Here is a 21935-nt window from a genome sequence, read left to right as displayed (position 1 = left end):
ACTCGGCTCAGAGCTGCATGCCCGCTGTGACAACAATCCCAGCAAAGCAAAGCTCTGCCGCTTTGGATCTACTTTAATCTTTATTATAAATATGATGTAGACACAGGACAGCAGGTAAAAGGTCTTTTAGTTCCTCCAAACCTCTGACGGCAAATGTAAATGTCCTTTAAAAAGAGTCACGAATGCGCGTCTGCACATCAAACCCATGAGAACATTTGTCAAAGTTTCCAAAGATTACAGGGAAACGTGAGAATTTAAACCTAAAACAATGTTGCAGTCGTACAAATGTACATTGAACAAATACTTTCCTCATCGATTAATCTGCTAGCTTTCATTCATTTTGCTCAAAAAAGTTTAATGGAGTGAAAATCTAAACAGCTTAAAGCCTTCAAAGTGTCTAAAAGCCAAATATATATCTTTAGATTAACTCATGACATGTGCAGAGTTTAAAATCTACTGTTTTTAAAAGTACATTTAACTGATTTCACAAATCATACATACTGAATTTTTCAGCGCAGGATTTGTCGGCATGATACTGAGAAAGAGTCTGAACTTAATCATCAACGGTGAGCCGGTTGATTATGAAACCAAAAGACTGTCGACCTCAAATCCCCTGATAAACCATCCAGGAATGGTCAAGCGCTAAATATAACCGAATCAAGGCGATGAAGGGGATTAAAGTGGAGTACAGAGTGTCAATTGTTTCTTTTGTGTTTTTCTTAATCCCCCATCTCCATCTTTTTCCTCCAGATAATACGACGCTGATATAAACAGCAGAAGATATGGCTGTGGTTGTAAGTATTTGCACTTTTACTCATTCAAAACTGTGTAAGTTTGAACTAATCAATATGGATGCTTCACATGGATTTCTGGGCTGTAATGGGAGCAAAGGCCTGTGATTGTTCGCCAAACCCCCGCTCGTCCTCCAGTAGCATGGACTCAAGCTTTAGCTCAACATTTCTCAAGACCAAAGCCCATTGTGTTGCGAGTCCCGCCAACAGTAGCCTTAGCCGCTAATCTCTACTTGTAGTCCTCGCCGTGTATTTACAGGCTTTACTGGACTCGTGAGGCGCGAGGGAGATTAATCAAACACTGAGGCCTATTGATCATGGCTGCTGCAACACCGGTGGACAGGCTTTTTTCTTTCGTCTTACGTGGATAACGTGTTTTAATGCTCACGCGGCACAAACAGGTGAATTATGTTGACATCCATCCAACAAGCAACATGCAAGGAACAGCCGGACGGAGAACAAGTGTTTCTATGGAGACATGTTTAAAGCATGCATGAGTACCCATAGCGTCAGGGCCCTGAAACTGGCACAGCTAAATGGAATGCAGCCATTATTAATGGTATTAATTAACAAAAAAACGTTCCTGCTGTGATAAACTACTGTGGACATGACTTATTCAGGTGTGGCCAACAGCCTGCTGAGCAGAGATCATTTCTATGACGATTAGAGCTGCTTTGCTCTGACTTCAATTATCTGTTTGTAGAATGAAACAGGCGCGTTCCACTTCTTTCAAAAGAGTTAAAAAAAAATATTATCTATTATTATCTTGTTTATATTGAATCATATCTGAATCAAACATATGTAGAGCCCTATTACAATGCTACGTCCTTCTGTTCCAGCCGTTACATTACAAAGAGACCCTCGAGGTTCAAAATGGCTGCCGCTCTCACGGTACTCTCTCTTTTCAGAGCGGAACTTACCGTATGGTGTCGGAGGAGGAGCAGGCTCTCAGGGCCAAGCTGGAGCGGCTCACCGTCAAGGACCACGGGCCAGTGTTTGAACCCTGCGCCAGCCTGCCGGACCACACCAAGCAGAAGGTGACCAGACCGACAACGAGTAGTTCACGGTCAAGAGTTTAATCACTGTGCTGCAAGATATCGCTTTGCGGCGTATTAAAGGGCCAGTGCGCAGCATTTCAGGGGATCTATTAGCGGAAATGGAATATAATATTCATAACAGTTTGCAATAATCTTAGTTTTCCTATACGCTCAGAGAGGGAGGGTGAGCGGAGGAGTACTCAGTTGGTTGCAATTTCAATTTAGTTAAATTTTGTTTATTTTGAGGAGAACAGAGGAGGATCCCCGATGGACAGAAGCAATAGATGTCCCGTGTATAGAATGAACGTAACAGAGTTACAGCACATTCAATGAATACGAATGCAATCTACTGTACTCACATATTCATATAATGCAATCTACAACCTCACCACTAGATGTCGCTCAATCCTACACAATGCTCCTTTAAACTATACGACCAGGATTACTACAGAAATGAAACTAAACTAAGAGACTGTATTGCGTAACATCAGCAGACACAAGCAGCCAAAGAGAAAAAGCTAAAAAGGGGAAAAGCTAGGACAACACACTTACTTCTGTTAATGCTGTTAAACCTAACGGTCGGGTCTGGCTCCCCCTGCAGGCCAAGGACGAGCTGAACGAGACCGACGAGAAGAAGGTGTCGGCGGTGAAGGAGCTGCGAGGAATCATCAAGGAGAAGGCCGATGCCGGGGACGAGCTGGCCAAAGGGGTGCAGGACACTTTCGGGGAGAAACCAGACAGTCTGCTGGTCCGCTTCATCCGGGCCAGGAAGTACGACGTTCCCAGAGCCTTCGAGCTCATGAAGGGTACGGGAGCAACAGGTTGAAGGGATGATACTGGCAGCAGAGAAGCTCTGACTCAGTTATATCATGAATCCAACACACAAAGCAATAATAAACATGCTCATCTGTATGTTTAATATGAGCGGTGGGAAAGTAAAGTAAAAGTCCTGCATTGAAAAGGTTACTTACTTTTAAAGTACAAAAGTATTAGCATCAAAATACACTTAAAGTATGAAGGATGGTGAATTTAAGAATCATATGTTTTATACTGGATTATAATTAGTGATGCATTCATTTGTAATTCCATTTACATCTATTTATTTACTGCTGGGTATCTTAATCCATCATAAAACATAATCATTTCTGAGTTGAGTTTCATTTAGTTTTAATAAACTGAATCTGCAAAGTAATTTAACCTTTTATTTTTTTAGGATTCTGCTCGAAATAACACACCCGAACTAAAAAGGGTGTATCTCTGCAACCACAGGGGCTATTTGAATACTTTTGGTGTTATAATAAAGGCAACCCATGTGAGCTTTTGTTCAGATGTGTGTATATATGTTACTGGTTAAGAGTAAATAAAGATTGAAACATAGCAAAAATAGAGGTTTCAGGTTCACCTCACCCTATATAGGTACCTAAAACATGTAAGTACAGTACTTGAGTAGATATTCTATTCGAGTAATATAATACTTATATATATAATACTTATATATATATATAGAATATATATATAAGTATGTATATAATATATATACTTATATATATATACTTATATATATATATACTTAGACCCAAACTGATTAAAAAGTTTTCGATACTGTGTGACCCAACCTAACTTTTTAATAGGAGAAACACGAAAATGTGGCTTTTAAATTGTGAATTAATACACTAAAGTGGTATTGAACAAGATGAAATAATATGTTGTTTGTACGTACGGCCCGGTGTGACCCCAGACTGCTCCCGTGTTTCCTCCCAGGCTATGTGCGCTTCAGGAAGGAGTACCCCGAGCTGTTTGAGAATCTGACCCCCGAGGCCGTCCGCAGCACCATCGAGGCCGGATACCCCGGCATCCTGCCCAGCAGAGACAAATACGGCCGCGTGGTCCTGCTCTTCAACATTGAGAACTGGGACTACGAGGAGATCACATTTGATGAGGTACGCTGGTGGTTTCATATCCCACAATGCACCGAGAAAAGCACATTTCTCACTTTTCATTTAAATGGGTCAAGGGTTTATTTGTTTAACCAATGTCACCTTGTCAATGGTGGAGGAAGAACTCAATTATGTGTGTGTGTGTGTGTGTGTGTGTGTTCAGATCCTGCGTGCCTACTGCGTGATCCTGGAGAAGCTGCTGGAGAACGAGGAGACTCAGATCAACGGGTTCTGCATCATCGAGAACTTCAAGGGCTTCACCATGCAGCAGGCGGCGGGAATCAAACCCACGGAGCTCAAGAAGATGGTGGACATGTTGCAGGTGGGAGGGACGGATGTTCTAAAAGCGAAACACCTTATTTTTTAAAAGGTTGTAAATCACACATAACTATGTATGGAGTTAAGTAGAACATATGGGTTTGTTTGTCTTATTTTCACCACATTAGTCAGAAGATTGTGTAGATTGTTCCCTTACGTCTGATTGGTTAGAGAATGTGTTTTTCACACCTTGAGCAAGGCATTATAGGAGTGTGAAGTCCTTCCTTCCTGCTGCTGTCAGGCTGCACAACCAGCTCGCAGTAGACCACCAAAATCCACTTCCGTCTGTATATATAATATTGCTATTGTGGATTATTTTCTTCTTTACGTTTTTTATTACTGTTTATTTATATTACTTGTTTCTTATTTTTACTATGTGTCTCTTGTGTGCACTGCTGCTGTAATCCTGCAATTTCCCCGCTGCGGGACTAATAAATGATTATCTTATTTTATATATATATATATATATATATATATATATATATATATATATATATATATCACCAAACCCTGTTGCTTGTTCTTCCAGGATTCGTTCCCCGCTCGTTTCAAAGCGGTGCACTTCATCCACCAGCCCTGGTACTTCACCACCACCTACAACGTGGTCAAGCCGCTCATGAAGGGCAAGCTGCTGGAGAGAGTGAGTCAGACACACACGACAAAGTCTTTAATGGCCGACTGCAACACTGCTGCTCCTTCAGTCCGTCACACGCAACAGAGGAAACAGTCTGAACCGGTTTCAGTGCAGGACTTTAATAATTTTATTGAAACGTTGCACGTAAAATGATCCTGAAAGCTCCGAGGCCATGACACCATTTTATTTCAGACCAGGCTGTGGAATAAAATGGCTTCAGCAGTAAAAGTATGCAATACGTATTATCTTAATTTAAGATTGATGTTTTTTACTATTTCATTTAAATCATATATTTCATGTACATCTTTTTGGTGGTGCTTGCTGCAGGCCTGCAAAAATACATCTTAATACCCGTAACACACTAAAATGCCATTTTACTTTTTTTATTTAACGCTCTGTTGCACTGACTTTATAAAGACTTCCCTCATCAGGGTATTACAGATATCTCCATGTGTGACAGTCGGGTGATGAAAATACCCAGAGCCTCAAACTCCTCTAACAGCTGCCGTCCTCGCTCTAGGTGTTCGTCCACGGAGACGAGCTGGAAAACTACTACAAGGAGTTTGACGCCGACATCCTCCCCTCTGAGTTCGATGGAAAAGGCTCAAAGTACGACGGCAAGGCCACAGCTGCCAAGCTGTTCGACTAAAAGAACCTGCGGCCTCCCGAAGGGGTCATGCATCACAAACCCCACAACCCAACATCTAGTTATGTATGAAAGTGTGGAGTGCATGTTGAGTTCAACGTTCTCTTTATGGGACTGGAGACACTGGTAGCCTTTCCACTTTTAAATCATTAATTTCAGACTGCATATGCTTTAATATTTGCAGATTGTTTTAAAAGATGCAAGATGTTCTACCTTGTAGGCAACCACTAACTTCACTTCACACCAATAGTGTGAAAATCAGCCGTCTTAGTTTGAAGTTTAAAGCAGTTTTTGGGGGGCAGTGTTTGGATGCTTCCTTGCTGTTGTGTTCAATTCTCAATGTTCTTTTCAGTGTCCGTTGTAACGGATTTGCGAACACGAGATCTCAGAGGTCGCTGAAGGTACACCAACAAGGACAAGTCTTCATGCCCACAGCAGCATTACTGTAGCTAATCAAATAATAACCGGGACCACGTGTTCCTTCTGTGGCGGATTGCACCTAGTAAGCAGATTTCAAGGCTTCGCGAGTTGATTTTCATACTAAACTCCAAAATAAATGAAGTGAGTGGCTGTCTGGGAGGCGGCCTTTAATCTAGTCCAAGTTTACATGATGTGTAGTTAATGAGCGAATAATACAAACGCTCCAGTTTGATTCTCTAACCAGTCTTTTAATGTCATTTCATGAAGGATACATTCAGAAAACATTCAGGGTCGACCCACGTCAAGTCAAATGAGTGTTTACCGCCTGGCGTTGACATTTTCTGTCTCTCACCCGATCAGTCTGTGCTTTGTTTGGACCGTATAGTTCACCACACAGCTTGTTTCACCGGCAGCTCCCGGCTCTCCGAGTCGTCCTCCCTCTGGTCCCCCGTCTCTCCTTCCAGTACAAGGCTGATATTCCAACAAGTGCCTGCCTCTCGTGTGTTTTTCAGATTGTTCTTCAACATGAATATTATGACGTTTCACCCATTGTGCTACCTGGTGCACCAAAAAATGTACAATAAACTGTATATAAATATAAGTTGTAGTCTTTGAATGAATTTAAAGCAAATCTAAACCATGTTAGCGGCTCTGAGGGACTGAACTCAGGTGGTGCTTTGAGCTAAATGCGTCCGCCATCTTAGTTTAGCGTGCTTATGTTTTCTAATTAGTACGAAATTTAAACGTTCAAACTTGAATTTGGGGTTTCTACCAGAACAGGTTTACATGCTTAAATGTTTAACCTTTATACACCTTCTGATTGAAACTCTGTTTTAGTGCCTGTCTCTTTAAGGGGGTTGTTTTATTTCAGAGTTTGTGGCTCGGTGGGCATACAGTACGTTCCCTTTAAACTAAAGCTGAAGCCGGCAGAAATGTCATTACCTTTCCAGCTTTTTGGTCAAAATTATTTTTAGAGCATTTTACATTTTGACCAGATGGTGGCTCTGGAGTTCATTTAGAGGAACTGTTCCTCTAAAGTCAGTGGGAGTCATCGACTGAAGACAAATTAATGTCTGCACACAATTACATCGTAATCCATCAAAAGTAGTTGAGATATTTCAGTCTGGACCAAAGTGGTGGAATTTTTACACCCAGAGAGGTTTACAATAAACAGACCGCAAAGAAAAAAACTGTGGAAAACATTTTATTATGGGCGAGTTCAAATATGACTAATCAGTCATGACTGTGCAACACATCGGAACGAAACAGATTCGGATTAGATTACAAATGTTACACCCAGATGCTGATAAAGAAAAACAGTAAAGACAGTAAAGTGCAAGCAAAGCCGACCATTTCAGTCCGGACACACAACGGCGGTGCTGTTTTGCAGGTTATATTCGGCTTTAAAAAGGAGAGAGAATTAAAGTTGTGTTAAATCTGACGCTTGATATGTTGATGATAATAATAATAAGGCTTGTGTGAACTTGTGTGCAGGGAGTCTCCTGCATGTATTTACAGTGTCTGGCAGGATGTTGCTCACAGGAAACGGTGACTAATACACCAAACATTCACACCAAAGGCCCAGAATAAACCGCAGCATAAGAACGATTTCTTCACATAAAATCCGGCTCTTACATCGTCAACGAGACCTTTATCAGTACAGCCCTTATTAAAACATGAACCGTGTGATTAGACACAATAAGAGGCACGTTTTGTGCGATAGTTCTCGTGCGTCTGTTGTCTTTTCTCCTCTCTTCCCTGCATTTATGTTTTTTCTGTTGACGTGACAAACTCCGCCCGTCTGGTGTTTAGCAATAAACAGCTTAAAACCACCCACCCAAAAAAACAACATATGAAACGTATCAACTAGCCCTTGTTCAACGTTAACATGAGATGTGAGTCTAATATGAGACTTCTATTGTGTTTGAGCCTGTTTTTAAGGAGCAAAATGCAGCAAAATCATAAAAAAATAGAACGTTGAGATACTTTTATATAGAAAAGTGAAGCGTGCTTTGGTCCATTTGCTTGGTAAGTGCATAAATTAAGAATCCACAGGTGGATTTCTGATCCAATACGCTTACCGTTTGTGCCCCGTTCCATCTCTCTTCTCTCCTTTTTCTTGTAAACACAGTTTGACCCAATTCTGTCCTGAACATAGACTCTTTTTTCAGAAGGTCAGCAGCAACATTAACAGCTGATGGTCCACTGATCACAATGGAAATGCAAAGAGGAAAAACTGGAATCAAGTCGAGCAAAAATATTATGCCTCGCTAATATAAACCGAACGGGGGTTGTTATTTCCTGCAATAAAAACTACAAAAAAAAAATCTGCTAATTTACACACACAAGGTCATATTACATCAATATCAATTAAATTAAAATTCCAGTTTGACTGAACACGACAGACGTGGAAATCACAACCGTAAATCACACTGCTGCTTATTAGAGGTAGCTCAATGACGTTTTAAATAGATTGTAATATGCTTCGAAATATAACTGACGGGTCTCCAGGTGTATTTTAAAGTATATTATGGTTAAAAAGGTTTAAGGCGTTCAATTTCCAGTTTTTAAAAATTGCGATTAAAGTTTTTCTAGTTGTGTTATTTGTATGCGAGCTGGCGTATGAATATTGGATTTATTCATGTAGAGAAACACACTTTTCTCTTCTTACTACACACAGGTCAAAAGGTCACATCCACCCCCACACCACTAATTATATCACCCTGCTTTCCAGACTCAAGAAGCTGCCAAAAACCAGCAGGGGGGTGAACTCGTGTTAACTGGGAACAAGAGGAAGGACCAGTTCAACATGGGGTCGTGTTACCTTTTCAGGTATCTTCCACGAGTTCCGATACATAATTTAGCACGGCCACTTGAACTTCACCTCTTCCATTTTAGAGACTTCCTACGTGTCCCGGAGCAACGTAGCTAAACGTCGAGGCCGTTAGTGCGGAAGTAGAGCGAAAGCAGAGGCGTGTGCTGGTGTAGTTTTTTTTGGTCTATTGTTTAGTCTCCAGACTCCTATGAGCGTTACGCGGCCCGCTGATCGTTACCCCCGTTGTCTTCAGGTAGGAGTTCACGTCCCGGTGGCCGCTCCTCCGACAGGCCGGCCGGTTCTTCTCCCAGTGGCAGACGGCGTTGGTGTACTCCACGATGACCTTGTCCATCCAGGTGAGCGGCTGAGCGTACAGCATGGCGCCCTCGAAGAAGCCCAGGTGGCCGCCGTGTTGGGTCAGGGCGAACATCACGTTGGGCATCTTTTCTACAAATAGGAGGAGAGGTAAGGCTTTAAAAAATGTGACGGTGACGGAGCGCTGGGCACACATAGGAGAAGTAGTGAGTCCTTAACACCCAGAAATGAGGCCGCTTTTTTTGCACTTCCTGTTTCCTGATCAAGAACTCAACATTAAAAAGGAACATTTTTTTATTTTCTTTTGGTTAGATGTCTAAAAAGTGTGGAAGATATTTTAACATTTTCAAAGTCAAAAAGTCAGTTTCATTATCAATTTTGTGCAATGTGCAAACATGCAGAAGATTGAATTGTGCAATAGTAATAATAAAGTAAAAAAAAAAAAAAAAAAACTGTTTAAAAGTAAAAAACAACAACATATAACATATAGACAACATAAATTAAGACTATGTTTTGTTCTACGATCTAAAATATGTCCGTAAATACCCCTTTAAGTATCTAAATGACCCTACAAATACGAGGAGAGGTAAGATTTAAAAAAATGACTCAAGAACTCAACATTAAAAAGGAACGTTTTTATGTTTCTTTTGGTTAGATGTCTAAAAATAAAGCCTGTGATTAACACGAGTGGAAGATATTTGAACATTTTTGTTCTACGATCTAAAATACGTCAGTAAATACCCCTCTAAGTATTTGAATCACACTACAAATGTCACCGAGAAGACGAGTTTACTCCAATGCGACGCGGTGGAGTTTGTTTTCTACGTCTGGGGATTTCATTCACGTTTCAAAAATCATAAAAGTGGTGCCGATTGTGAAGATTATCTTGATGAACGAAACCTTTTAAGTGTCATAAACTTGTGTTTACAGCAGAGGTTATCTTTCTTCAATAACTCTACGTATCTATTGGCTTTTTTTGTGGAGGGAACAGAGCCAAGCGGGACATTCGTTGGTTTGTAGAGTTAAAATTCACCAACTAGAACCAAGCCAACAAATCATATTCACCAAACTGTACAACACGGCTCCTGAAGGCTCAGAACTCAAGGAGCTGTAATTCATTAATGAAGTGACAATTAAGGAATTTTGTCAAAGATAAAGCCTCTAGTTTTATAGCGCCTGTCAAATAAGAGTGTGAACTGTGTTGACCTTTTAAAACATGAAAAGGGTACTTTAGGATACTTTTAGCTTTTTGCACTCAATGATGTCACTTTTATTTTATTTTCTGGTCGAGCTCCTCCAGGCATTTACTAGTTAAAGGCCCTGATCTTGTCTTCGTGATGTTTAATGATTCAGCCCTCCTGCTTGGCCAAGACGTTCCTTGTCTAAACACACAGAAATATGCCGCCCTGCTTTCCCGTCTGTTCCTCTACTTCAACTACACACTCTACCTGAACTCTTGTTTTGTAGACACACACACACACACACGCGCACGCACACACACACAACACTGGGGGTTGCGCAGAATATTGTCCCCAGATTTCCTAAATCTAGAAGGCAAAGTTTCAAGAACAAAGAACTTCTGAATCAACGTTTGTTCTTTGCGTGGGTTTTCAGCGGTTTTCCTTCCCGTGTGCACAAGGTCTATGCAGGAAAGTATGATCATTAAATGAATCATATGAATCAGTTTTAACTTAATAAGCATGTGAAGGAAAAAAAAAAAAAACTAGCCATGCGTACAGATTCCCTTGAAGTCGAAGACAAGTTTAGGTGATTACTCACACAGATTTAAACACATAGGGGTCAGTGCATGTGACAAGACAAGGCAACAGGCACACGCACACACACACACACACACACACACACACACACACACACACACACACACACACACACACACCTCTCTATATGTAATCCAACAGCCTAGTCGTATCACATGGCCCTGAAAAATTCAACAAGACAGTCTGGGTTGGGCGGTGTTGTTGTCGAGCAGATAGCTGCTACAAGACTTTACCAACACTTAAGAGTCCGGCTCCAGAGGGAAGGACAACGGGGGCTTTTCACTCAAACGCTAAGCTGTGGAGACAATGTTCGACTGTTGTAGTCAGTCATTCTCTAGGAAACACGCAAAACAAACAAACACGAGTCGCCATAGCGACGGTTCGGTTAACTTCCCCCCCGTCCGCATTTCTGCTGCATAGTGAAGTCTGCAGAGGAGATCACACTGCATTCTTCCAGCCGACGGTATTGTTTTATTCCGTGTTGTTTTCTGATTGGTCTGCGAAGGCGGTTTGTAAAGCTACTGAAAGGAATCGTTCCGTGAGGCTATACGAGGCGTTTATGGTGCTTCTAGTCAGTGAATTACTTCCTACAGTAGATACAGTTTGGGCTGACTGCAGGGAGAGAAGGAATGTGCTGTTGGCAACAAGAGCAGCAGAATGTAGTTTAGCCACCGAAGACAAAGGCACTCCGAAACCAATGAATAGAAGTTTCAATAATTCCGCTGGTTCACCGGCGCGACAGTCTATGTTACTGAGGAGGAACTGAAGCCGTTTTCAATGCTTTCACCAAAGCCACCACACTAAAAACGTAACTCAGAACACAAGAGTTGCTCAAGCAGCTGGTTATTTTGAGTTATTGTGTGACTTTGGTGTGCCAAAGTGAGCCAAATTAAACAACTGATAAACTCAGCGGTGGACGAGCCACTGCAGTGGTTCTGCCCGGTTAAAAGACAGGTTTCTTTTCCAGTGGGCTCTGGTGAGCACAGATGGATCCAACGGCTTACGTTCCCCTGTCAGAAGCGGCTGTCTGGCGGCAAGGTAAAACTGTGAAAATATTCTAAATATAGTGTACACTCAACCGGATATGGATTTTTTTTTTTTTTTTTAAGTGGCCCCTTTTCTTCTTTTTTTTGTTGTTGGCTAAAATGCCCCCGTCCACAGCAGTACATTGCTTTCTTCCTGTTTGGTAACTCCTAAACCGATTCTGCAAACTGGGAACGAGTCGACCGTCATCCACGGTAAGTAATACACCGACTATGGAAAAGTACATCATGTAACCTCACTTCAAAAAAATAAACACTATCCCTTTAAGAGCCTTTGTCGCTTCTTCATCAGACTCCGATCAAGGCTTTTCTACCAAAACATATATTTTTATGTGAATGAAAATGACATTAATTTGGATAAAACACAGGAAATATTGTAATTGAATAACTCCTGACCAAAGCAATATATTATAGCCAATGACACCGTTGCATCAAACCCCAAATATCAATAATTATTATCGTTATAAATGAACACAAACCTGCGAGCGTGCGTGGTATTTCCAGTAGTGACTGATGAACGAGTGGGTCGTCTGAGGAGTTGACCAGGAACAGAGGCACAGTGACCTGGAGATGAGACAGGTGCTGTTTTATAGTAGTAATACTAAGTACATTGTAGTAATAGTAGTAATTTACCAGTAGTATACCAGGTAGTTGTATTAGTAAAATAAATGGTCTAATGATAGAAAACTAGTGAGCAGGGTTCATACACATTTTGACGAATGGATTTCCATGACTTTTCCATGACTTTAAACCAAATTTCCATGACCAAACATTTTGTGAAATCTCGGTGTATACATGAAAAAGTGAGAAAATGTAATATTTAAACTAAGAATGAGAATGAGAGCGTATGCCTGCTTATATTCTGAGCATCTTTCTTTTAAAAGCATATTCATTATTTCAAACTCAGCGTAAATGAACGTCATGAATATAACACATTTCCATGACTTTTCCAAAACCTTTGAGATTTTCTTTTTTTCAAGGGCTTTTCCAGCCCTGGAAATAACCATTTTAAAATTCCATGACTTTTCCAGGTTTTCCATGACCGTAAGAACCCTGGAAGAAGTACTGCAGTATTATCACCAGCAGCAAAAGCAGTAGAGGTAGTGATCGAAGTAACAGTAGCAGAAGTAGGACTAGTAATACAGGAGTAAACACAGTAGGAACTGAAGACATAGCAGAGGTATAAGTAGTAGTTGTAGTAATATAAGCAGTATATCAAAGTAAACCCATCAAGCTGTCTGTACACTCACTTTGTGGATGTAGTTCATACAGCTCTCCTTCTCGTAGTACTCATTCAAGGAGCTGTAGCCGTGAAATTTCCTGCAGGACAAATCGTGTGATAACTTATTATTATTATTATCAAACCTTTATTGAAACGAGGTAAGAAAACACCAGGTACCGAGGTGAGAGCTGTGCAAGCAATTAGCAGCCAAACCACAACATGAAATCCACCCAAACTCCTCCCACCTCATGATGCTGTCGTCGATCTGCATCAGAGACGTGGCGGCGTACAGTTTGCTCAGGTCCACTTCCCCGATGTTGCTGCCGTTCAGGCCAAGGAAACTGCTCCTGTAAACAATACAATGAAGGGATTTAGACAAATCAGGGCAAGAAGCTAAATCCTATTAGCCTATTTTTTCTTTATTTATATTATTAAACTTTATCTTCTTGCTCTGTCAGAATAAAGCAACGCTGCAACTTATGTGTGATAATGAACACATCTCTAATTTCCATTCTCATTCTCCACCTGTGTGACAGGATGAGCTTCTTCATTTTGTCTGCCAGCACAAAGTTGTAGAGCCTCCTGCACTGATCCCACTGGAAGAACGTCTCCTGGACTCTGCAAACACAAATACACACACACATGAGCATACAAAAACAACAACTGCACCTCCCATAATCCCAATCTATGCATTTATATCCATATCAAGTCCCGGTTCGGTTCATTTGTTTGCCCTTCCTGCCACCAACCTGAGGGCGCTGTACCCCTGGCAGACGGTGACGCAGCAGAGCACCCGGTCCTGGTTGGATGGGCTCTCGCCCAAGAACTTACAGACGATGTTCCCTCCCAGGCTGAAGCCCACAACCACCAGCTGCGTCTGAGGAAAAGCCCGTTTGATGTAGACCACCATGGCGGCATACTCCCAGGTACAACCTGAAGGAAGGAGACACACTTATAAATAAATAGTACAACAACAATAACGCAGGGTTGGTAATCTTGGGGAACTAGCAAGAGTACGCTATATTAAAAAAGATTATCCAACAAAAAAAGTAGCAAGCAGCACAACTCCTAAAGTCCCTAAATCTAGTGAGGAAGTCAACAAGTCGGCTTCACTGACAGCCCGTCCCCAAAAATGATTATACTGAACGTAAACAACAAACACGGCTATTGTACAGCTTGTGGAGGACCCGTGCAGAATTAACGCAGGTAGGTGGCAGGTAGACTGGCAGGTAGACTGGCAGGTGGCCTGGCAGGTGGCCTGGCAGGTGGCCTGGCAGGTGGCCTGGCAGGTAGACTGGCAGGTAGACTGGCAGGTAGGTAGGTAAGATGGGCAGGTAGACTGGCAGGTAGCCTGGCAGGTAGACTGGCAGGTAGACTGGCAGGTAGCCTGGCAGGTAGACTGGCAGGTAGCCTGGCAGGTAGACTGGCAGGTAGACTGGCAGGTAGGTAGGTAGAGAGGCAGGTAAGATGGGCAGGTAGACAGGCAGGTAGACCGGCAGGTAGACGGGCAGGTAAGACGGGCAGGTAAGACGGGCAGGTAGACAGGCAGGTAGCCTGGCAGTAGACAGGTAGGTCGACGGGCAGGTCGACTGGCAGGTAGCCTGTCTAGTCATTACAGTCGGGTCGGATAAAATGATTGGACAGACTTTTTAAGAACCCACAGATTTAGGATTTCTTTTCTTTCTTTTTTGGCTGAGCATTTAATTCATGGATTTCATTTAATTCAAGGATGTAATGAGAACAAAAATCTGAAAATGTGTTTAGAGAAGTTTACCAACCCGGTGTTTTTCAGTATGACATTAGAAAAAAAAAGTTTATGTAATTCAGTTCTTGTTTCAATGTTGCTCACAAACTTTGACTGAACTTCCCCTAATTTCAGTTCCCCTCACTTTAGTGAAGCCACGAGGTGATCTTCCCCTTTATGGTTAGAACCGTAACGTTTCATCTAACCACATGTGACCACCATGTGACACGCCCCTCCTCACCGTAGGTGAACATGCGGGGCGAGGTGAGCTCCGTGTTGGGAAGCGCTCCCAGGTGGTTGAGGACGGCGCAGCGGTAACCCTGCCGCTGGGAGTGATCCACAAAGGTACGAATGTAGTTCTGCTCGCTATGGTTACCGATCCCAGGGCAGATTACCATGGTAACGTCATCTGTGACACACACACACAGACAGACAAACAGGAGGGGACACAAACATACAAAGTGGAGTCATGTGTGGGCGTAGAAGTGGACGCCATGTGTGCGCGAACGTCGAATTAATTGGCGGCTGAAATGCGTGGCATTTCACGCTCTAGGGATTCATTAGTGGTCTTCCAGCTCTCGCATGCGATACTGTGTTATTATGAGCCGCCAGTTACTTCAGATATATGTATTCCCGATCCAAACAAAGCACATACAACTCAGGTGGAAAGACATGAAAATAGAAAAATCAAAAATCAGTGATACCTTCTTTCAAAAATGAGCTTTAAAAGACAGAAGACTGGTTGGTTGTGTGACGAAATCCTAAACATGCGGAAAAAGCCAAAGCTGCTTCGCTGCTTCGCCAGTTAGACCGGTATATTCGCCACTGACCTCCTGTGCTGTGATCTCCGTGCGCGTCAAAGAGGTCAAAGGTCGCGGTGGCCTCGTCCGGCATCGGGAGGAACATGCGTGTCCCGTAGAGCGTTGGCGTGTTGACACGCCCCATCTTGCCGTACAGGGCCGTCTGGAGGTGTCCACTCTTGCCCCACAACAAGGGAGGAATGTATCTGTGGAGACGCGAGAGTTAACATCCACCCTGAAGGCGTTTCAGCACAGTCTTGCACCACAAACGTATACTGTATATACACCACTCCCGCTTAAAGGAGGTGTCACACAATTTTCATTCACCAAAATCATGCAACTCTTGTGACCTTAATCCCATGTACTTGTAAATGTGTGAGAAAGAAGTGCGTCTCAAGCCCACGAGGTTTAGCATAACGTTAAAATGACCTACTGTCGTAAATAATCAAGGGTTTACAGGATGCATCGCATGAGTGAGTGGACAAACCAAACACTGGCTCCAGAGAAAGCCTTTTGCCTTTTTATGTCACCTGAAGGCCACCGTACAGTTCACTCGCTGACTAACTCCCTCTGGTATTCATCAACATACCGGGCAGTTTACAGGTATGACGGACCACATACCTGAAATGACTATGAGTTCACTTACTCAACTTTTAACACCTTTGTATGCATTATTTTTCTTTTTATTATATTCTGAATACTTAAAAAAAAATAGGTTTGTTGTTTTTGTCTCGTTTAATTGTATTGCTCTCCATATGTTTTCCGTTATGCTAGTTGTCTGCTCTCACTGTGTGAGAAAACCACTCTGCTGTATTTCCTGCTTTGAAATTTGTTTATTTTTTGAATAAAAATTAAATGAAGCCAACTCAATGCACAGGTCCTCTTGTGTTAAAATGTAAAAAAGGCACATCAATCTCCAGTTCAAGTCACAAAAGTGAAAGTGAACCTCACACCCATACCTCAGGGGATCAAGGCCCAAACTAGCCCTCCAGTGTTCCAGTCCAAGGTGCACGACAAGTCTTTAAAGCTGGCACTACACAATGGTGAACACTCACTCTTTGGTCAGCATCGGGCAGGATTTGAACAGGTAGCGGCTGAGCGGTGTGTCCTGGTGGACGATCTCAGGCGGTTCTGTGGTGCTCTTCAGGTTCAGACAGCGGACGATGACGTAGAGGACAGTCGCCACCGCCGCCAGCTTCACGCCATCGAACATGGCCGGCAGCTCCGGGCCGAAGGTGCCCATGGCACCATCCTCGAGGGCAGTCATTGTGGACACAGGAGAGGACCTAGGGGAGCATTTCACTTGCATGAGCTCACGGGAGGTGAAGCGATACAATATCTTTCATCTGGAAAGTTTTACTTTTTCGTGTTGGCCTGAAGCCTGTTTGCAGATTCCAATCTCGGATCCTTACTTAAATGAAAGTAGCAATGCAGTGTAGAGAAAATCTGTTGTATGTAAAAGTTAAACGTTTTTTAACTTAAGATGGCATCAAAAGTACGAAAAGTAAAAGTACTCTTTGCAGGATGGCCCATTTTAGAATAACATCGAATTAAATGCTTTTATTTTGCAGCCCCAGGAGTCTTCATACTTTTTTTTTTTTTTTATAATATATATTGTGAATTTCCACCATTGGGTATTGGGAGCTTACATTTCAAAGCATTGACACTGATATTGACCATTGTAAACTCATTAATCAATTATTTTGGCCACTCCCTCTATTGATTTAAAAAAGAAAAAAAAAGTTTTTCACCCACCTTGTCTGACTTCGTAGGAAATACAGTGCGTGGTCCCTCCTTTTCTGTGGCGATGCTCACTCAGTGCTGTAAAACAAACAGTTAAGATCACTTGTAATAATATAAAATACGTACTGTTTTCAGGCTTTCAGGAAAAAAAGGCAACACACAAAAACAGACGAAAGTATTAAAAAAAACAAGCATGTCAGTGGCGGATATGTCCCGTTTAGATGCATTTATAATGCATGAACGACAAGACCGGAACTTACACAAAGTAGACAAGGATAGAACATAAGGAAAACAAAAAGCAGCCAACTGTGTTCCGGTTGGTTTAAATAAAACCAACAACAAGTGTCCTTGGTTCGAGTATCCGTTGAAGAATTAGTTTTGTCGCTCAGGTAGCGTTCAAACTGCTCGCGGTGAAGCTGGAGGCTTCAGCAAACACAAACACCACACGGACTTTACGCAAAGTACATCATGTTGTTTTTGTCAAAAGTACACGGGGAACATTTCCGGTCTTACCATTGTTGTTTCCCGGTAGTTCGCCCGAGTTCTGGTCGGATCCAACTGGAGTTGAGCTCACCGTCTGTTTACAGCAGAGGAGCGACTGACCGGTAGGGAGCTCGGGACGCATTCAGGTGCTCTTATAAAGCTCCGAGTTTTAACTAGCAGTACAAAATATCGTATTTTAGCGTGTTCTTTACAAGAATGTGTCTTTTTAGTGTCCGTGACTTACACATTAAATCAGCTATCATAGCGTATGTGTTAACTCAGTTCCCACTTTCTGAGTCCTAACCTACTAGAGCGTCCGTTTTCGTCGATTGTACTTAAAATCCGGCAGAACTTGAAGGCAGCACGACAGACAGCGGGTGACTAACTTCCTACTACGGAGAAAGTAACCGTCTACTTTACAGAAACAACATGCTGTGGTTTAATTGGGGAGATCCATGTCTGATACCATTATAAGCTTCCATTTCCCAACAACACGCAGATGTCCCACACAAATATAGATACAAAACATCGACATCATCTCACACTAATAGTCACCTTATAACGGATATTATAGAGCCTGATAGTTGATTAAGATCAAATAAACTTACTACTAGATACTCAGAAATAGTTATATCAGAAGTACAGACCATGTACAGACTATGTAGGATTCACAACAACAACAACAACAACTTGGTTATTGCATATTTAAAGTTGGTTTTAAAACAAAATGGAACAGGCAGTAATTAATTTCACTTCAGTTTCAATGGATTAGTCAGAGGCTCTTTCATGAGTAATCTAGCCACTAGAGGGCGCCATCCACTAATGGGACACGCAGCGCAACGAGTGGTTCATCGTGACCTAATCAAGCTTTTAATGTTTTTCTTACTGATATTTGTGTAGGGTCGTCCTAAAATAAACTATAAGATGTTTCATAAATGTGTTTATCACACTGTATTTAGGAGAAAATATGATATTGTAAGTAATAACCTTTACAGGACCATCACATTGTTTCATCACAATTCATCCTTCAATTACCAAACCACTATTTTAATATATAGAATTTAGTGATAAGGGGTGAGAAATAACATAGTCAAACAAAAATGTGGATAATGGAGAGGAAATGATGACGTGTGTGAGTGGTTTGGTTTGTGTCGCTAGCTCAGTCAATATATATTTATTTTCTATTTTATTTAATATTGCAAATACAACCACGTCTTTGAAAGAGTTAAGCCACAAAAAGTCTACGTTTATTTAAAGTGAAGTTGATGCATACTCATATTAAAACCCCGTAAGATGCTCAATTAAATGAAGGACATTACTTTTTTGTGTGTTTTTGTCATCCAATCAATCCAGTATTACATGTACATACACTGTAAAGTATCACTTGTCCATAATAAACAAAAGGAGCCTACACTTTAGTTTATGTTGTTTCACCCATTTGGTTTGGGCACAGCCCTGAAATTTGGGAACAAAAACAGGTGTATGAACAATATATATAAAAATAGAGGTTTCAGTTGAATCAGTAACTTCTGTTCTACTTCCAAAGAAATAACGTCACAGGGACGTAAACTCCCCTCCATCATTTTTCAGTGGAATATTGTCTATAAGTGTGAATCCTCATCTGTGCGTCCAGATGGGTGAGGCAGAAGTGAAAGAGGACTTGATTGTGCTTCTGTGTGGGAGACAGAAGTGAAAATGCATACACACAGTTATAGATTTACAGAATACATGACACATTTCATTTTTGGAGGCAAACCACATTTTCACAGGTTTTTTTTCTCCAGTGTACAGGATTATGCTGCGCTCCACATGGAGGATTAGGATCAAACAGGCTTCTGCCACATTGACGCTCCATCATCAGCCTCATCCTCCGGCCCAGACTTAGTGCGGGGTCGGTCATGAGAAGGGGCTTTGTCTCGTAGATGAGGAACATCAGAGGACGCTGACATTGTGGAGTCTCACCACATTTGGCGGCTGCTTCTTGTCAACCGGCCCAAAGTGCACATGACTATTCTTATGGTTTCGGGACTGTACGGATGAAGCACATCTCTGCCCGTTGAGGGGATTTTGCTGAATAATTTTTTTTCTCTGAGGGGAAGAAAAAGAAACCAAGAGGGGTTTAAATATCATTGCTGAAGTGCACTTCAACATGACATCTTAACACTAAAGTACAATTGAACGACAAGGGCCCTGAAGTGACACCAGCATTGTGACTTTATCTTAAGGCCCCTCGTGGCCCCTCCTAAATCTATGCAGAGAACACTTTATTTTTATCTTTTGGACTAAAGGAGCGTACAGGGTTCAGCTGGAATGACAGGTGTAGAAACAAACATCACATCCCAATCACTGCATGCAGTACACCTGTGCACACCTTGGTGGTAGAGGCTCCGCCTCCTGGGAACTACAGCTGGAAAGTGCTGAATGTAGAGGTGGAGGCCACAATTCAACCCTGTCTCCTAAAAATTACGTTCCCCCAGAACTAATACGCATTCCCAATTACGTTTGATCAGAAACGTATCTCCTCCCTGATTATGTTTGTGTTTGACGTATTACACATACGTTGATTATACACGTATACGTTGATTAAACACGTATTTTTGTTTTCTTGTTTTTATGTTTGTGTTTGACGTATTACAAATACGTTTACAATCGTGTGTTTGTGTTATTGTTTTCTTGCTTTATTTAAGCATATTTTAATTTTTAAACTCTGCGGAGAAAAAAGAAAAGAGGGGCGGGGTGAGGCCAGTGACCCGGCCCGGGATTTTCTTCAGCTTAGCCTTAGACAGTGTATCTGCTATGATAAGTTGTTTCCCCGGCACATACACGGCTGTAGGGTTGTAACGCATCATACGTAGTAAAAGTCTCTGACACCTCATAGGAACCGTGTCAAGATCTTTACAGTTTATCAAGGGAATAAGTGGCTTGTGATCACTCTGTAGAGTAAAGGAATCTAATCCATAGAGGTACCTGGAAAGCTTCTCACAGGCCCACACTGCAGCGAGACACTCTTTTTCAATTTGCGCATAGCGCTGCTCGGCATCAGTGAGTGTTCTCGAACAAAACGCTACTGGTTTTAACTGTTCATCATGTTTCTGAAGCAGGACTCCACCTAAGCCATAGCTACTAGCATCTGCACTGATAATGGTAGGCTTATTGACATCGTAGAATGCTAGGACAGGTGACTCTGTGATGAGTTGTTTTACCTTCTTGAGGGCCTCCTCCTGCACTGCACTCCATGCCACGTCATTTTTGCATAGGTCGTTGAGGGGTTTGGTGACCTTAGCCTCACCTGGCGAATGTCATGCTCATCAATGTAGTGTCCAAGGTATTTGAGTTGTCGCTGACGCAGGACACATTTGTCGTGGTTTAGCTTCAAACCGGCCTTCTCCAGTGTGTCCAGAGTCTTTTGGAGTCTCACTTCATGGACTTCTTCTGAGTCTGCATAAATAAGGATGTCGTCCATGTAAACCACCAGGCCTTCTTCATCCTTCAAGAGCTCAGTCATTTCACGTACTTACATTACACTCCTCATCAAGTAGACGTTGACTTCACAGAGTGCTTCAGTATATTCATCCTCCGTTTGACCTCATCAAGCTAATGAGTGGGACTATGAGAGGAGATGTCGCTCCATATAGCTTGAGATATAGCTTTGATGTGAGAAAGGTAATCTAGGGGATGTTTTTTTTTTTGGCCCAGCATGTGAGAAGAAGGTCTAAAGGTTTGACACAGCATATAGTCTTAAGAGGTTTTTCACTGCGTTTGATCTAAAGGCACAAAAGAGAGAACAGAGACAAGCAAAGCATGCAGATGTGATTAGAGCACAGCAGCCTTTCTGCCACTTTAAGCTGCATTTATGACGTGTTACTAGGCTACAGAAGGGTACATTTCACGCCGCCAATCAAAGTGGAGTTCATCTGAGAATAGTGCTGCTGCCACTGCCAAACATGTAAATCCCAGGGAAAGAATTGCAAAGATGAGAGGCAGAAAGACACTTCCACAAATATTGATTGTGGTGTCACATGACTGTTGTTATATTTAGTCTGATTTAGTCTCCTAGATTTAGAGCAGGATGAAATAATTACAATACATCATATTCATGCGTGTAAGAAGAATGAGGTCAAAGACTCAAACTCACACCCATGAAAAACACATTTTCGCCTCCCGCCCACTCCCCCCGAGAGCACAAACATCCAGCTCTGACCCACCGCT

General features: G+C 42.1%; 2 protein-coding genes across 2 annotated transcripts; one reads left to right on the top strand and one right to left on the bottom strand.

The window, feature by feature from the left end:
* Window positions 1-1699: 1699 nt before the first annotated feature.
* rlbp1b (retinaldehyde binding protein 1b) lies at window positions 1700-5366 on the top strand (the record flags this gene model as incomplete). The annotated part of the gene is made up of 6 exons (XM_079223908.1): window positions 1700-1828; window positions 2430-2634; window positions 3590-3768; window positions 3929-4087; window positions 4613-4723; window positions 5238-5366. The coding sequence occupies exons 1-6, from the start codon at window positions 1715-1717 to the stop codon at window positions 5364-5366; spliced, it is 897 nt and encodes a 298-aa protein (XP_079080034.1). The 5' UTR covers window positions 1700-1714.
* Window positions 5367-6981: 1615 nt separating this feature from the next.
* Window positions 6982-17322, bottom strand: LOC306740890 (monoacylglycerol lipase ABHD2-like). The gene is made up of 10 exons (XM_079223130.1): window positions 17256-17322; window positions 16556-16786; window positions 15531-15706; window positions 14942-15109; window positions 13706-13889; window positions 13482-13574; window positions 13202-13303; window positions 12985-13054; window positions 12214-12298; window positions 6982-9045 (listed from the first exon to the last, which is right to left on the bottom strand). Exons 2-10 carry the CDS (start codon window positions 16765-16767, stop codon window positions 8783-8785), a joined length of 1353 nt encoding a protein of 450 aa, XP_079079256.1. The 5' UTR covers window positions 16768-16786; window positions 17256-17322; the 3' UTR covers window positions 6982-8782.
* Window positions 17323-21935: the final 4613 nt, after the last annotated feature.

The sequence above is a fragment of the Taurulus bubalis genome (assembly GCF_910589615.1).
Source record: "Taurulus bubalis genome assembly, chromosome: 9".
Classification (NCBI taxonomy): domain Eukaryota; kingdom Metazoa; phylum Chordata; class Actinopteri; order Perciformes; family Cottidae; genus Taurulus; species Taurulus bubalis.
The sequence above is the reverse complement of the archived record's forward strand: the minus strand, read 5'-3'. Positions and strand labels throughout refer to the sequence as shown.